The 18,575-nt window shown below is 36.2% G+C and overlaps 1 protein-coding gene across 1 annotated transcript; it reads right to left on the minus strand.

Annotated features, from left to right (window-relative positions):
• Positions 1–640: 640 nt before the first annotated feature.
• LOC120473157 (uncharacterized) lies at positions 641–11,238 on the minus strand. Its single transcript, XM_089128222.1, has 12 exons — positions 11,094–11,238; positions 10,855–11,007; positions 10,585–10,737; positions 10,324–10,470; positions 10,102–10,224; positions 7,830–7,913; positions 7,387–7,533; positions 7,148–7,300; positions 6,884–7,030; positions 6,662–6,784; positions 2,945–3,046; positions 641–1,971 (listed from the first exon to the last, which is right to left on the minus strand). Exons 2-12 carry the CDS (start codon positions 10,991–10,993, stop codon positions 1,814–1,816), a joined length of 1,476 nt encoding a protein of 491 aa, XP_088984348.1. The 5' UTR covers positions 10,994–11,007; positions 11,094–11,238; the 3' UTR covers positions 641–1,813.
• Positions 11,239–18,575: the final 7,337 nt, after the last annotated feature.

An 18,575-nucleotide genomic window follows, 5' to 3' on the forward strand; every position in this document is an offset into this window, starting at 1 on the left:
AAAATGGATTGAGGCAAAAGTTTATGTTGCATTTCTCCATATCTCCAGCTGCCGGTAGGGGCACCAATTTAGGGAACACTCTTATGTGTCGTATTTGAAAGTAGTCACAAACTACCTAAATATTCATACGAGTTGGAGGACTTGTTGGTCTTAAAACATTTTAAATTCCTCCTCGACTTATACACAGACATCAACTAGTCAGCATATGAATCTCAACAATGGTGACAATCAAAGGTTTCATGTCGCAATGCATGCTGGGTTCCAGGTTAATATGAAACCCCCAGCATGCACTGCAGTATGAATAAGAAAAATAAAAATGTAGCCTCCATTGTTGAGAGACATGCTGATTTTTGACATCTCTGTGTTTCTGCAAGACAGTTTAGCTCTGTTTCTTTGGTTAGGCATGACGTTTTTAAAAATCATTATTGTAACATTGGATTGTTTCACAGTGGTGGTAATGTAATACTTTTAATACAGAATTAAACTTTGATTGTTTCTCGTGGCAAAGTAATTACTTTGTTTACCTCATTACTCCATAAATGAAAAGGTTTTAATGATATCTGTGCATCATTAAATGTGAGTGAATGTTTGATTATTCTTTTTAAATTTTTACTGAAAATAATGTCAGAGTCAATTAGAATAATATCAAAGGTTTACTTTAATGTCAGGTAATTATTATGTCAGGTAAATGTATCATGACAATTTCATAATCAGTTCAAAGATAATAGATACAAAACATCAAATGCTCTGGAATAAACAGTCAAGATACAATACCTTGCCATTATAAAATACATGATGCCAAGTGTTTTGCTTGCACTTTCGCATCACAGGCTGGTCTGGGTTACAAAATCAGCAGAAACCTCTTTTCACATGCAAACATTTGGGGATTTACTTTAATCACAATCCCAGACTTACTTAAGGAAGAAGTTGATTTACATGGAAACATTTGCTACCAATGGGAATTTACATTGAGTATACACCTTTGAGAACAGAGTGCCATTTGCCTGGAAGACACACCCTCCTTTTTGTACCCTAAAACTCATAATAACTTTATTACCTTTGGGAATGAGAATGGAATTTTAAATATCAAACGTGTAATACTGGAAAGTGGTAAAATTACTCAAAAGTTATACTTGAGTAAAAGTATATACCTAAATAAAAAAGTCCTCCATTCAAACATCACCTGAGTAAAAGTACAAAAGTGTCACTGGAAAGATGAATGTTTATTTAAATAGGTAATTTATGTAGCTGAAATGTGAATTTTTTTTTTGAATTTGGAGCTTTCTAGACTGAGAAAAGCCAGAAAATGTAATTTTGGATTATGTGGATGAAAGACAACAACTCCCAGAATGCATTTGTTTCGCTGCCCTAGAAGAAAATGTCCACCGGTAACACAGCGCAGTAGTTAAACAACAAATCTAGGCTACTCGTGACGTGAGTCTCCGTGATTCGGTTAGAAAGAGACCGCTGCAGATTTGTTTTTTTCTAATCAGCATTTTAGCTTTATTTTAAAAGAAGAAACATGAACAGTTAAAAATGCTGTTGTCACTAAAACACAGTTTCAAAGCACATACTGCCCAAGCTTGTGAATGAGATATTGAGTGATTCCAGGAAGTATGGAAGTTTTCTTGGTTTAATATCAGATAGAAGTTTCTTCTTCTTCAACAGATATAACTATTAAATAAACACAAAACGTTTTTACTTAGGATTGTCCATCATCTTTCACTGTATTCATTTCTTAGCAAAGGTATCCTTGTCAAGGCTGAGAGAGAGGGCCCAAAAGCAAAATCCGGTATAATGCCTTCAATAGAAATTAGGCAATTGGCCGCATAGGCTGGCAAACAGAAAGTCTCTCAATAATAATAAACATAAGCTGGCAATGGTTCGTAGATGAGAACAGCGTAGGCAAACAGCAGTGGCCGTAGACCGGTGTACTCACAGAACCGACCTCAGCGTTCAGTAGCAGGAGAGCTGGGCAGAGCACAAGTTTAGCACAAACACTCAAACTAAGACTGTAGACGAGTAGGTAATGAAGACCAGACTAGGCATGACAAGACTAGGAGATAGAGAACGGTCACAAACATGTACAAAGTTAATAATCTGGCAGAGAACAAAGGAGAGAAGGGAACTAGAAGTAGAGATGCTGATCAGAGAGAAAGAGAGGACAGGCGTGGAAACGAAGGTACTGATTTCATAGGGAACAGCTCAGTATGAAAGAGCGCATGTAAGTGTGTGCATGTGTGTATGAGTCTGTGTGTGTGTGTGTGTGTGTGTGTGTGTGTGTGTGTGTGTGTGTGTGTGTGTGTGTGTGTGTGTGTGTGTATGCAGGGGAAGAAAGAGAGAGGAAAATACCAGAATCATGACAATGCTCAAGGACAGATTCAATTAAATTCATTTGTACACTGTAAAAAAAATATTGATGTTTTAACTTAAAAAAGTAAGTAACCTGTTTGCCTTAAAATTTTAAGTTCATTGAACTGGAAAAAGTGAGTTAATACAATGAAGGAGATTAATTTAACCACCAGAAACTCCAAATTATATGTTATCTGAACTAAATAAATTATTTAAGTTGATTTGACAAAAGAAAAAATGTTGTGATTACTACACTGTAAAAAAATATTGTTGGTTTAACTTAAAAAAGTAAGTAACCTGGGTTGCCTTAAAATTTTAAGTTGATTGAACTGGAAAAAGTGAGTTAATACCATGAAGTAGATTAATTTAACGATCAGAAACTCAAAATAATAAGTTATCTCAACTAAATAAATTATTAGAAAGTTGATTTGACAGAAGAAAATATGTTGTGATAACAAATCTTAAATATTTTTTTACAGTGTATAGTGATTGTCACAGTTCCTCCAGCGAGCAAGCAAAAGACAGCAGTCACAATTCGCCAATTGAAAATAATCTTGATTATTATTTCTAATAAATCAGTCAAATGTTTTACCTCTCATTCTGCAGCATTTGTAAATCAGCACGACTGTCACTAGCAGATATGGACAAGCTGCCAGTACAGAACTGAGTATGTGGAGGACAGAGATCTTAGACCCTGAAAAAGAGACACACACACACTTTATCATGAACTATAATGAGGACATTTGAAGAAATAAATCAACTCACAGTTTCAGTGACTACGTTTACATGTGAACTATGGGATTATTTATAATAATCAGAGTAAGAATGCGGATATTCACATGACACGAGCAGAATTCTTCACTTCAGTTTACATGCAATTTTAATTATTCTAATCATTCACTAATAAGTATTCATGTTACTGGCCATTGTTTTAATCTACTCACATTAAATTTAAAATAAATGAACATTAATGAATGAACATTACACTGCCGGGTTTGCATGCGCTGCCGTTGAGTTCTTCGTGCCGTCGGAAGATATAGAGACCTAGTTTCACAGTACTTATGTGATTTGAGCAACCTGTGCCATGTGATTGTTGTGAATAGGGTGTTTTTACGACAAGTCATCAGTCCGGAAATCGAACGCACTGAACGCACTGCACGTAAACAATGCCCGAACAGAACTCGCAAATTTTGTTGATTGTTGCTGCCGAAAATGGTCAGTTAATGTCGTGTTTTTGGCTTTACTAATCAGTCGGACCACAAAAAAAAAAAAAACATTTGGAGTACTATTGTCAGGTTTATGCAGGATGCCAAAGACGAGGACAAAGGAACCTCGTTGTAGTTGTTTTATTTACAAACTCAACTTTCAGGAAAAAAGAGAAAACACTCCAGGACTTTAAAACACACAACCATACATTAACAGCGACCAACCAACACTGAGGGAAAATACAGGGCTTGAACTGGGAATAATGGGATAATTAACAGAACTGAATTAAACACATTGAAAACGTGACAACTTTAGATTGCCGAAAGTTTTAACAAATCAAGTCAAGTCAAAGTCAAGCCAAAATTGATTATAGCACCATTTATACAGACACGCTGACCAATGTGCTTTACACAGCAATATAATATCACACAACAGACTGAACAAGAAAAAATTATAATAGGTTACAGGTTACATGTTATTAAAAGCAATTGAATAGAAGTGTGTTTTCAAGCGTGATTTGAAAACTGACAGGTCATTTGCAGAACGAACATGAATAGGCAAGCTATTCCATAATGTCGGGCCTTAATGGCAAAGGCACAATGGCTTCTGTGTTTTAACCTGTACCTAAAAGTTTCTGTGTACCTGACCTAAAATAATCCAGTTTGATGCTTTTTATTTAGAGTATTTGGTTTAGCTTAGTTCATTTGGCCGTTAAATGACATCTATTAGATACTGACTTTATTATTCCCATCATAAAGGGCAATTTATTTTAGAAGCTTGCACACACACACACAAATCTATCTTATCTGGGGTCCAATTTGATTTTTTTTTGTCATGGGGCCCAAAATTCCTGTTGGCGCCCCTGCCTCCTCGTATCCTTTTTTTTTTTTTTTTGGTAATTAAAACCAAAGGTGTTTCCTCAGTGATTGTATATCAACAGCAGGGATTTTGTTTGTTTTGCATTTTGTTTAATGATTTCCCATTTCAAACAGAGAGTCTCCACAACAGATTGACGTGCTCAATTGTGTGAAGACTGTGCAGTATGCACAATCCCCAAGAGAGAAATGATGCACGCGATTTCAAAAACAAAACATTCCAGCGCTAGATTGCCTCTTATATAACAAAAAACGAATTAGATGTTTCTTTCTAAGGTAGGCTACATCCGTGCTGCGAGACGTTTAAAAGTTTTACGCCTATGTTTCACAGTACAGTTCTGGTCAATTAACCCTTCCTTATTCTTCTGATTTGTAAAATTCTCTCAGTACAGTTTTGATGTTAACCCTTCATTGAATCCTTCACTTCCTCTTCTGATTTGTGAAATAGTCACAGTACAGCTTTGTTGCGTTTCCCGAAACCTTCTTAACGCTACTTCGTTCTTAGCTGTACCTTATCGTTTATACGTTTTTCCCGAAACGTTCTTTGTTAATTACACCTTCTGTAAGTCATACGGTCGGAAGGTCTGGACCACCCTTAGCTTCACCACTACAAAAAAAAAGTCTTTACATCTCTGAATAAACGTATAATTCTGAAGTCAATAATAAGGGGTTAATTATTGATTCTTGAGCCATCGATAACAAATTCAGCACTGTCGCACTTAAGAAGGTATATTTTAAGTAAGGTATGGTACGGGGAAGATGCCTAGAAATGGTACACCTTAGTTAAGTTATATGTTTAGCGTCTTTGTAGCGCGCTAAGAGGCGCCGTTATTGGGAAATGCAGCCCTGGTCTTTTAAGTTTTCTTTAAATTCTTAACTTCATGATTTGGATTTATGAAATCTTTCACAGTAACGTCTAGGTTACTAATGTAATGTCGGTGACTGAATAACATGGGGGTGAGTAAATTATCTTTAATGTTGATGTTAGATAAACTAGCACTATTTTTTCTGACCATTGCTGTCACCAAACCAATGAGGAGGACTACAATCCACCTCATTCCTTTAAAAGTGCCACAATTAGATGACCTTAATCTACTCACCCTTCAACCATCGAACATTAAAAGTAAATTTAAAAGTATAAAAGCATTAACAAGGTACTTTCAACAGCCCAAATGACCAATAAAATGGCTTAAATCTTACAGTTTATGTGTAACTTTACTATACACTATATTAAACCTAAATTACAGAACTGTTGATAACTTGGTTATGTTTTACCTGATGTTTTTCTTCTTGCACACTATTTCATGTATACAGGTCTATTGAAATCACTGTACGTTGTGGTGTATACAAACCCGATCTCACCGCAATTCTTACAGATTTTTATGAGGTGACCTCACTCATACAAATTTGTCCATTTTTTGCTAAATAGTATTTATTTACATATTTTACGAATTGCCCAATTCGTATGAATTTGTACGAATGACACACTTGCCCCCGCCTCTAAACCTACCCATCGCACAGGTTTAGACAAATCGTGCAACTGTGGTCCTACAAATTTGTACGAATAAGCAACCTTTTACTCACTCGGACGAATTGGCTGTGAGATAGCGTTGGTTATACATTAAACAGTCCACCAAAGTTTAGAATTAAGTTGAGCTTTGTAGTTATAACATTGGAAAAGCAAGCGAAGGCAAGGATCTAAACATAGGGTTTTTAATAATGTAACACATTAAACAGATAACACAGAACTTAAGGAGCAAAGGAACAAAACCAAGAGGATCACAGAAACAGAGGGCAATAAATACACAGGGGCAAACAAGCTTCACAAAGTAATGAGGAAACAAGAAAAACTACAACGAACTACAAAACATGGCACAAGACAGGAAATAACAAAAGTACTATTAAAAAAAGGTGTCTTAAAACATGTAATGTGAAATCCACTGACATACAGCAAAAGAATTCATACAGCGCACAAGAGGAAGTTGCCTGATCTCCATACCAAATAATGATAGATGGGTGAAGACACAGAACATAAAGACTTGATCTACAATATGAAACGCCAAATGAGTTTCCAGAATTGACGTTCATCTGAAACGTCATCTGAACATCCAAAAACTTGTTGCACAATAGATGGCCAGACAATGTCTATAGTTCTAATACTCTGAACTCCTTGTCCTGCAAGACCAGGTTCGGAAACCAAAAGGATCAGATCTTAACAGAACACTAACTTGTGCATTTCATTTGTTTGTGTCCATAGTTGGTGAATCCTGACTTACACACACACTCATGGCCGTCTTTACTGTTTGTGCAGGTTCCTTCTCCGCAGATAGATTTATCAATGTCACATACACCTTTAACAACATGAAAACAACATGTTGGAGAAGGATCTGACATTTCTCAAAATACTCTAAAATTTCTTTTAGATTACTTTACAGTTTTAAAGGACCTACTCTTGCAGAGTTCATCTGAATCAGTGAAGTTAGTTTCTCCTGACGTCAGTGTGAAGCCCGCAGCACACGTGCAGTAATGTGAACCGATGGTGTTGTGACATGTTACATTTATTCCACAAACACCGGGATCGTCGCATTCATTTCTGTCTTTAATTCAAGTACAGACGATAAACAACATGTTACATGAAAACTCTCACATTAGACTAAAAGCAGTGTTGAACAATAGATGGCCAGACAATGTCTATAGCTCTAACACTTTCTTACCAATACACTGAACTCCGTCTTCTGTAATAAACATCTCTTTCCCATTGCTGGAAATGTAGCCATTTTTACATGTGCATGAATAACCTCCAGGAGAATTGACACATTCTGCATTGGGACCGCACACAGCACTTCCATCCGCACATTCATTGATGTCTGAAATGAGATGAACAGAGATTCAGATGTTGTTTGTGCTACACAGAGGTCATATGAGAAGATGCGTCATATCAAGTTATCTTTACCTTCGCATTTGGTGCCATCCGTTAATGTGAAATTGTGAGTTGGTTCGAACCCTCCGTTACAATGACAGTAGAAACTTCCATATGTATTGGAGCATATTGCATTTTCTCCACAGACGGGCGGCTGAATATACTCACACTCATCTTCATCTATAATGACAGAAAATGTATGAATAACCACAGAAGTTCTTCTTTATTTTTGGTTACAGTTTATTAATGAGTGCATGCAGATTCAGTTCATAAATGTGACAATATTAGTTGTATCTTTTTTAATTATAGCTGTTTTTTAAATGATATAAAACTATATCAACAAAACTTGATTATCATTTTTTTGTGGGGCCAGTATAAATGTAGATGTATAATCCAAGTAAAATCATGTTGAGCCCTGATATTGCTTAAAGCTTTTGAAAAAGAGTTTTATATCATGTTAGTCTTTTTATCCATACCTCTGCATTTTCCCCTACTCGTTGTAAATCCAATGTCGCAGGTCGTCACCTTCATGATGTTCTCTGTCAGTGCCAATAGAAGACCTATAAACACAAATAAAAAGTGTTTAATGACTGTTGAATAGCTTGATGCACATACAGAGACCCAAATGTCTGAGACCACATTACAACATTTTTTTTTCATATGTATATGAAGAGTTCAGATGCAAAAGCCTCTAAATGCCATTTGAAATTTTCTTCAAGAATGTTAATTTTTATCAAGCTTGTATATTTAAGTTCAGTAATTTCACTTAAATGGCAATGAAGATTACCTATGAATTGCCATTTAAGTGAAATTACTGAATTTAAATATACAAGCTTGATAAAAATGGTCATTTTAGAAGAAATTTTCAAATGGCACTTAGAGGCTTTTGCATCTGAAGTCTTCATATGTACCTATATATATACCTGCAAATAAACAACACAATACTAAGTCATTCTGATTTTCATGTTAATTTCCATTTCAACTTTTTACTCTTCAAGTTATGTAAAATTCTCTCAGTACAGTTTTGATGTTAACCCTTCCTTGAGTCCTTCACTTCCTCTTTTGATTTGTGAAATAGTCACAGTACAGCTTTGTTGCGTTTCCCGAAACCTTCTTAACGCTACTTCGTTCGTAGCTGTACCTTATCGTTTATAAGTTTTTCCCGAAACGTTCTTTGTTAATTACACCTTCTGTAAGTCATACGGTCGGAAGGTCTGGACCACCCTTAGCTTCACCTTATTACTGTTGACAGGTGGCCACCACTACAAAAAAAAAGTCTTTACATCTCTGTATAAACATATAATTCTGAAGTTAATAATAAGGGGTTAATTATTGATTCTCGAGCCATCGATATCAACAAATTCAGCACTGTCGCACTTAAGAAGGTATATTTTAAGTAAGGTATGGTACGGGGAAGATGCCTAGAAATGGTACACCTTAGTTAAGTTATATGTTTAGCGTCTTTGTAGCGCGCTAAGAGGCGCCGTTATTGGGAAATGCAGCCCTGGTCTTAACTTTTCTTTAAATTCTTAACTTCATGATTTGGATTTGTGAAATCTTTCACAGTAACGTCTACGTCTAGGTTACTAATGTAATGTCGGTGACTGAATAACATGGGGGTGAGTAAATTATCAGCAAGAGTTTTTTTCAAAAATGAACTACTCCTTTAATGTTGATGTTAGATAAACTAGCACTATTTTTTTCTGACCATTGGGTCTTGCTGTCACCAAACCAATGAAGAGGACTACAATCCACTTCATTCCTACGCCCCATGATGCTTTGCACGAATTATGGGTGTAACTTATTACATTAAGCTGTAAATCAGTGAGATGCTCGTTCTATCAACGCAATGCATTAAAAGTGCCACAATTAGATATCCTTAATCTACTCACCCTTCAACCATCGAACATTAAAAGGAAATTTAAAAGTATAAAAGCATTAACAAGGTACTTTCAACAGCCCAAATGACCAATAAAATGGCTTAAATCTTACACTTTATGTGTAACTTTACTATACACTATATTAAACCTAAATTACAGAACACCATTTCTTGTACAAATCGTACAAGTGTGGTCCTACAAATTTTGTATGAATAAGCAACCTTTTACTCACTCGTACGAATTGGCTGTGAGATAGCGTTTTTTATACATTAAACAACCCACCAAAGTTTAGAATTCAGTTGAGCTTTGTAGTTATAACATTGGAAAAGCAAGCGAAGGCAAGGATCTAAACATAGGGTTTTTAATAATGTAACACATTAAACAGATAACACAGAACTTAAGGAACAAAACCAAGAGGATAACAGAAACAGAGGGAAATAAATACACAGGGGCAAACAAGCTTCACAAGGTAATGAGGAAACAAGAAAAACTACAACGAACTACAAAACATGGCACAAGACAGGAAATAACAAAAGTACTATAAAAAAGGTGTCTATCATATGCTTAAAACATGTAATGTGAAATCCACTGACATACAGTAAAATAATTCATACAGCGCACAAGAGGAAGTTGCCTGATCTCCATACCAAATAATGATAGATGTAAAGACACAGACTGTTAGAACATAAAGACTTAATCTACAATATGAAACGCCAAATGAGTTTCATCTGAAACGTCATCTGAACATCCAAAAACGTGTTGCACAATAGATGGCCAGACAATGTCTATAGTTCTAATACTCTGAACTCCTTGTCCTGCAAGACCAGGTTCGGAAACCAAAAGGATCAGATCTTAACAGAACACTAACTTGTGCATTTCATTTGTTTGTGTCCATAGTTGGTGAATCCTGACTTACACACACACTCATGGCCGTCTTTGCTGTTTGTGCAGGTTCCTTCTCCGCAGATAGATTCATCAATGTCACACACACCTTTAACAACATGAAAACAACATGTTGGAGAAGGATCAAACATTTCTCAGAATCTAAAATTTCAATGTGTCGAGACTTGGACAGTTTTAAAGGACCTACTCTTGCAGCGTTCATCTGAATCAGTGAAGTTAGTTTCTCCTGACGTCAGTGTGAAGCCCGCAGCACACGTGCAGTAATGTGAACCGAGGGTGTTGTGACACGTTGCATTTATTCCACAAACACCGGGATCGTCGCATTCATTTCTGTCTGTAATTCAGGGACAGACAATAAACATGTTACATGAAAACTCTCACATTAGACCAAAAGCAGTGTTGAACAATAGATGGCCAGACAATGTCTATAGCTCTAATACTTTCTTACCAATACACTGAACTCTGTCTTCTGCAATAAACAGCTCTTTCCCATTGCTGGAAATGTAGCCATATTTACATTTGCATGATAAACCTCCTTCAGAATTGGCACATTCTGCATTGGGACCGCACACAGCACTTCCATCCAAACATTCATTTCTGTCTGTAATTCAGGTACAGACAATAAACAACATGTTACATGAAAACTCTCACATTAGACCAAAAGTAATGTTGCACAATAGATGGCCAGACAATGTCTATAGCTCTAATACTTTCTTACCAATACACTGAACTCCGTCTTCTGCAATAAACATCTCTTTCCCATTGCTGAAAATGTAGCCATTTTTACATGTGCATGAATAACCTCCAGGAGAATTGGCACATTCTGCATTAGGACCGCACACAGCACTTATATCCATACATTCATTGATGTCTGTAATGAGATGAACAGAAATTCAGGTGTTGTTTGTGCTACACAGAGGTCATATGAGAAGATGCGTCATATCAAGTTATCTTTACCTTTGCATTTGGTGCCATCCGTTAATGTGAAATTGTGAGTTGGTTCGAACCCTCCGTTACAATGACAGTAGTAACTTCCATATGTATTGGAGCATATTGCATTTTCTCCACAGACGGGCGGCTGAATATACTCACACTCATCTTCATCTATAATGACAGGAAATGTATGAATAACCACAGAAGTTCTTCTTTATTTTTGGTTACAGTTTATTAATGAGTGCATACAGATTCAGTTCATAAATGTCTTAAATCCTCAATATAATTTGTAGCTTTTTTAATTATAGCTATTTTTTAAATGATATAAAACTATATCAACAAAACTTGATTATCATTTTTTTTGTGGGGTCAGTATAAATGTAGATGTTTAATCCAAGTAAAATCATGTTGAGCCCTGATATTGCTTAAAGCTTTTGAATAAGAGTTTTATATCATGTTAGTCTTTGTATCCATACCTATGCATTTTCCCCTACTCGTTGTAAATCCAATGTCGCAGGTCGTCACCTTCATGATGTTCTCTGTCAGTGCCAATAGAAGACCTATAAACACAAATAAAAAGTGTTTAATGACTGTTGAATAGCTTGATGCACATACAGAGATCCAAATGTCTGAGACCACATTAAAACATTTTTTTTTTCATATGTATATATACACCTGCAAATATATATACCTCCAAGTAAACACAATACTAAGACATTCTGATTTTCATGTTAATTTCCACTTCAACTTTTCAACTTTTTTTAATAGAAAACAGAAGTATTTTCATAATTGGCCTTGAATACTGTAAATGAACTGTGTTTGTAAACATTGGTGCCATTTAGCATTAACAGTCGTGCATGTCAAACTAAGCCATGATCTAATCTTATATATACTGTAAGTCACGCTGCCAAAATCAGCCTTTATTTATCGCCCATAATCGCTAAATTGTTATTCACAAGGAAAAACAGTCTGAGAAGACAAAGTTGAAAGAAGCATAACAAGATTCATCTATTCATGTAATGCTATTTCCACTCATTGTTCATGACGGTTGCGTTGAGATGATGGCGATTCAGGAAGTGTGAGGTTCTGTGCAGGACTGGAGCAAACAGATTTAACACAACCAGCCCTCAGACGGACACACTATCACATGCTCTGACCACAGGCAGGGTCACACAGAAGACTCTTAAAAACAGTGTAGGACTTTTTACAACCCACAGTGGTGACTCCACCATTTCAGCCTAACAGAAAGGTTTAAGTAACATTTCCCCCTCTTATAGTTTTTCATTGGTTTAATGCCACCTCCCTATTATCCTGGGCATCTCAACTGTGTGGACAGACCTAAAACACCTCGGCTTTCCTGTCCTGATTCGGTTTCCGCTAATATTTTGTCAGAATCAAAGCCAAGCGGGATAGTTCACCCAAAGATGACTTCTTTTCTGAGGAACACAAGAAAGATAGTTTGAGAAACATTTCAGTTTTCTTTTTCTTTTCTTTTTTTCTTTTTTTGTTTGTCCAAATAGCAGTCATTGCTCATGAAAACAGTTTGATTACCAACATTCTTCAAAATATATTATTTTGTGTTCAACAGAAAAAAAGTCATACAGGTTAAAAAGACATCTCTAGAAGAAATGTTCTATATAGAACTTTAAAGGATTCTGATTCTATAGAACTTTAAAGGACTTTAAAGGAACATTATAGGGGTTACATCATGGGGTAATTTTACTTTTTAATAAATTAAAAAAAAAAAATATATATATATATATATATATATATATAATTAAATTTTATGAATTAATCTGCTCGTAAACAAACTTTAGTAATAGAAAAAATTAATAACCTGTTAAACATAAAAGTATTATGCAAATATTTCTCCTTATATTGAACCTTTTTAGCATAAAGGGTTCTTTAAAATTTAGTCAAGAACCCATAAGAGTGAAGGTGCGTAAATAATGACAGAATTGTCATATTTGGCTGAACTAACCCAGCTAAACAACACCCAGTTTCACGTATTGTCCCACAACATCCCATACTGAACGCACACTATTGTGATTTTATGTCAGTGTCTTTACATTTTCATGGCAGTGTTTGCATATATCAGTCCTTGTTTCAATCTCTCCAAAATCATGTGCTAATAACCAGACCTTCTGATCCTTCTTTTATTTCAATTCACAGTTGTTTTCCAAAGACTACGGGAACCGGAGCAGAACCCTCTGCTTGTTCTCTATTCATCTCTCACATTTATCTGGTGCTTTCCAGATAACCAGCGCTCATGGACCCTGATTCACACAAATACTACCCCATTGTGACATCAGTTTTTCCTATCTGTGGCAGTTTCCTCTCATGGCCATTTGCTGTTTCTCTATTTTTAAAACAGTAAATTACGCAGTTGTCGGCAGGGCAACGTTTGAGTTAGCAAAACCACACAGTGGCTCCACACAAACATCTGTCTCTACATTGATTTGTGGAAACTTCAATCCTACAAAGATCTGAAGTGTGACTCACCCAGACTCAGCAGATACATGTTCCTCATGGTCAAAGAGTCAACGAGAAATGAAAAATCCGATAAAAAGAAAAATAAATGAAAACAGCTTATGATTTGATCCTGATCAATCCCGTGCAAGAAATGTCTTGAGACTCTTCAACAGTCGTTCCTCACCAACTGTCTTCTGTTTCCATGCAGGACTAGACTCTTCACTTTCCTCTCACTATCTAGAAAAAAAAAATAAGTTGTGAGCCTTTTTTATTTGAATGCCTCCTTTACTCAATCTTGCTTCCCGAAGTAGGTCTTGTGTCTTTCTCACTGACTCTAAATGTTGAAGAAGCCTGAAGTGCCAGTGAGAGTTTAGTGAGTGCAGTCCAGCCCCTGCTCTTGCTGACACTGAGAGGGAGGGAGGGAGGCGGGGAAAGGTTGCCAACTAATGTAGCAATAGACCCTTTTACAGTTGGTAAACATGGTGACGTTTTTTTGTGGGCGGAGCTTAGGTGGAGGCAGAAAGATCCATTTGGCCGCTTCACTAACGCTAGTTAGCAAGGATTGTTAGCTTGTTTTTTAACAATGAGTGGAGAAAATCCGATATTATCTTAATGTGTAAGGTCACTCAGTGTCCAGGACCGCGATTGTTATTTCCAAAAGTTATTTTTAACGGACGGAACCAAATTGGCCGACCCGTAGCCGCCTACACGCTCACTCATGGACGATCTGACAGGATTAACGTACGTTACCTCGGTTGAGTGGCCTGACTTCTACACCTACCTTATAGAGAAACCGATCGTAAAGAGAAACTGAGGGCATATAAATCTTTAGTTGCCTATATGGTCCTGTGCAAGACTTGTGTGCACGATCCGCAGTTCTGCCGAGCCAGCGCCGAGACCACGACAATGTAAAGAGTGTCATTACAGTGAAATTTTAATGATGTGAATATTTTCTAGAAATAAAAGTTCCAGATACAGCATATTAATTTTTCATCAATTCTTGCACCAAACAACACAACAAGATGACATTTAATAATAATAACAATTATTAAAGCTCCTTATTATGTAGCCGAATCTGTGCTGTTTTGCATTGGCCGCCTGCAGTTTTCACTTTTTTTTTTTTTTTTTTTTTTTTGCCTGCAGTTTTCACTTTGTTTTGCCTCCAGCTAGCGTCGTGACGTAACTGTGACGTCGGCGCGGGGTCTATAAAATGAAAATAGGCTTCATCATGGTGTCAGTTTGGTGTTGAGTAAAGTTCCTTGGATGCTAATCTGTTCTCAGAATCTTTACTATTTAATTAAAATCCAAAAATAAAGAAATAATACTGTTAATATTACATATACAGCATTACAGGTAATTAAATTAGGAGGTTCTAAATTAATTGTCTTGTATATGTATATGGATAAAGACAGCGTAGATTATCTCCTGACTGCGTTGGGAATTGTCTTAAATATTGACAAAATGCTTACGTTTAATTGGTTACTTTTATTTAATTTTTTTGTGATAAAAGTGTTTACAGGGTTTTTAATTCATACAATTTAATAATAAAAAATAATACTTAATTAAACCAAATACATAATGCCGTGATGATAATCCTAAAAAATAATCCCCTTCATGAAGCGCCTAAAAGAAACCTTTTAAGGTTTTATATATAGAAACCTTTCTTCTGACGTATATGTACATTAATTCTTACAGATGTCCAAACAAATAATGGGCTCAATAAATGTGGCTTATTTGAAACATTTATTATAAATTTGTGATATTATACATTTAAGTACCGACTAAAATGAATTAACATGTACTTACTAAAGTGTTATTTTTTCAAATCGATGTGCTGATTAACACTGATGTGTGCATTTGTATGCGTCACTTCCTGTTTTCGGGTTGCTATGAAGGTGACGTTATTCAAGAACGTTCTACTGTTTCATCTCCCATGCAGTTTCTAATGCATTAATGTTTTTGGTATTGTATGTAACAATCGTCTTATGTTCAGAGGTGCCTATGGGAATGATTGGGTGACAGATTTAAAGCCACATTGTGCTGACATTGACCGAAGTTAAACAATGTCTTTGGGCTAGATTAATGAATTGGACAGGTCAACAAGCAATGTCCCAGACCCCTTTGTGTTGGTGTTGCTGTGATGTGGAGATTGATTCTTTCATGTCGCAGCTTTACAGGAATTGTGGGACAGAAATGGCTTTATTTTTACATCATATTTCAAATTTGATTTGGGAGATATCTCTACCCTGATGATGAATAGATAACAAGACATGTTGTTTTGAAAAATGTTTGATTAACTTTCTCATACAGCCCACAGAACTCAAACCAAACACATACAGAGTGATTAGCCACTTTTTTTGTGTTTCCATCCTGTGGTTAGTTACCCTGAAGACACACTTTTTACGCCCATAGAAGTGTCAAACAGATCATGTTGTGTGTGCAGTATGTTAAATATATTAAGTACATATACAACATAATAATTTACAAATTAACCTACAGGATGTTACTCTATGGAAGTAAAATAATGACAAATGTTTTTGAAACAGACAAAAAAATATGCATTGCATTAACCCTGCTTGCATTTTAATGCATTGTATTTTTAGGGCTTGTATTTTTACTGGCTGAAATTCATTATGTTTAAGCTGTGAATATATCAATTAAAAAAATTCACACTCGTTTTCATTATTTAAAAAAAATCCATATTCACCTTTCATATTTCACTTTTCAATTTTCGGTCTACAAACCGAATTCCATAAAAGTTGGGACACTGTACAAATTGTGAATAAAAACAGAATGCAATGATGTGGAAGTTTCAAATTTCAATATTATATTTAGAATACAACATAGATGACATATCAATTGTTTAAACTGAGAAAATGGATAATTTTAAGGAAAAAATAAGTTGATTTTAAATTTCATGGCATCAACACATCTCAAAAAAGTTGGGACAAGGCCATTTTTACCACTGTGTGGCATCCCCTCTTCTTTTAATAACAGTCTGCAAACGTCTGGGGACTGAGGAGACAAGTTGCTCAAGTTTAGGAATAGGAATGTTGTCCCATTCTTGTCTAATAAAGGCTTCTAGCTGCTCAACTGTCTTAGGTCTTCTTTGTTGCATCTTCCTCTTTATGATGCGCCAAATGTTTTCTATGGGTGAAAGATCTGGACTGCAGGCTGGCCATTTCAGTACCCGGATCCTTCTTCTACGCAGCCATGATGTTGTAATTGATGCAGTATGTGGTTTGGCATTGTCTTGTTGGAAAATACAAGGTCTTCCCTGAAAGAGACGATGTCTGGATGGGAGCATATGTTGTTCTAGAACTATATACCTTTCAGCATTGACGGTGCCTTTCCAGATGTGTAAGCTGCCCATGCCACACGCACTCATGCAACCCCATACCATCAGAGATGCAGGCTTCTGAACTGAGCGCTGATAACAACTTGAGTTTTCCAAAAAGAACTTCAAATTTTGATTCGTCTGACCACAGAACAGTTTTCCACTTTGCTAGAGTCCACTTTAAATGAGCCTTGGCCCAGAGAAAACGCCTGCGCTTCTGGTTCCCGTTTAGATATGGCTTCTTTATTGACCTATCGAGTTTTAGCCGGCAACGGTGAATGGCACGGTGGATTGTGTTCACTGACAATGTTTTCTGGAAGTATTCTTGAGCCCATGTTGTGATTTCCATTACAGTAGCATTCCTGTGTGTGATGCAGTGCCGTCTAAGGGCCCGAAGATCACGGGCATTCAGTATGGTTTTCCGGCCTTGACCCTTATGCACAGAGATTGTTCCAGATTCTCTAAATCTTTGGATAATATTATGCACTGTAGATGATGATAACTTCAAACTCTTTGCAATTTTTCTCTGAGAAACTCCTTTCTGATATTGCTCCACTATTTTTTGCCTCAGCATTGGGGGAATTTGTGATCCTCTGCCCATCTTGACTTCTGAGAGACACTGCCACTCTGAGAGGCTCTTTTTATACCCAATCATGTTGCCAATTGACCTAATAAGTTGCAAATTGGTCCTCCAGCAATTCCTTATATGTACATTTAACTTTTCTGGCCTCTTATTGCTACCTGTCCCAACTTTTTTGGAATTTGTAGCTCTCATGAAATCCAAAAGGAGCCAATATTTGGCATGGCAATTCAAAATGTCTCACTTTCAACATTTGATGTGTCATCTATGTTGTATTCTAAATATAATATTGAAATTTGAAACTTCCACATCATTGCATTCTGTTTTTATTCACAATTTGTACAGTGTCCCAACTTTTATGGAATTGGGTTTGTATTTTATTTCGCTTAAGTTCCACAAATCCAGGTTCAAATTCGACAGATAATTCAACATTTGACATCCGGGAACTACAGCAATTTCAGTAGATGAAGAAGAAAACTGTAGAGCAACGGGTGAAAGAGTGATTCATTCATATAAACGGATTTACAGAAATGGAGCAAACGGTAGTATTCGTGATGATTATCAGGGCCAGTATATAGATATGGAAAAGCTGATGAAGACACAATAGCTGTGTTTACAGTTAAGTCTTCACGGTTACTTTTGCACATGTAGCTTTCACTACCGTGAATGAGATTATAATTTTATTCCCCGAATATACTGATGTACAGATCAAAGGTTAAATCTGAGACATATATTTCTCTAGGTTATTTAGTTTTCTTAATTAAATTTAAAACAAATACACCCACAGTAGATTCAGCAGTGTGTCGATTTGACATTGGGTCACACAAATTTGAGACTCAGCCCGGTACACATTGTACGATTTTAGGCTGTCCCTAATGAAAGATGACCAATCATGGCGATTTCTGCTAAATTGGCCTTCTGGCCCCCTTAAATACATATTATGTATATTATTAATGTCGATACGCTACATAGTATTACACAGGTGAGCAAATGTACATAAAACAAATGTGCTTGAAGGAGAACTCCTGCGCGAAATGAACCGTTGGTCTAATAAAACTTTGGTAACTAGTTAACCGTTCTCTGAGATTTTTTGTTCAGGAATTGATTAAAATGTGAG

The sequence above is a fragment of the Pimephales promelas genome, chromosome 3 (assembly GCF_988280905.1).
Source record: "Pimephales promelas chromosome 3, fPimPro1.hap1.1, whole genome shotgun sequence".
Lineage (NCBI taxonomy): Eukaryota > Metazoa > Chordata > Actinopteri > Cypriniformes > Leuciscidae > Pimephales > Pimephales promelas.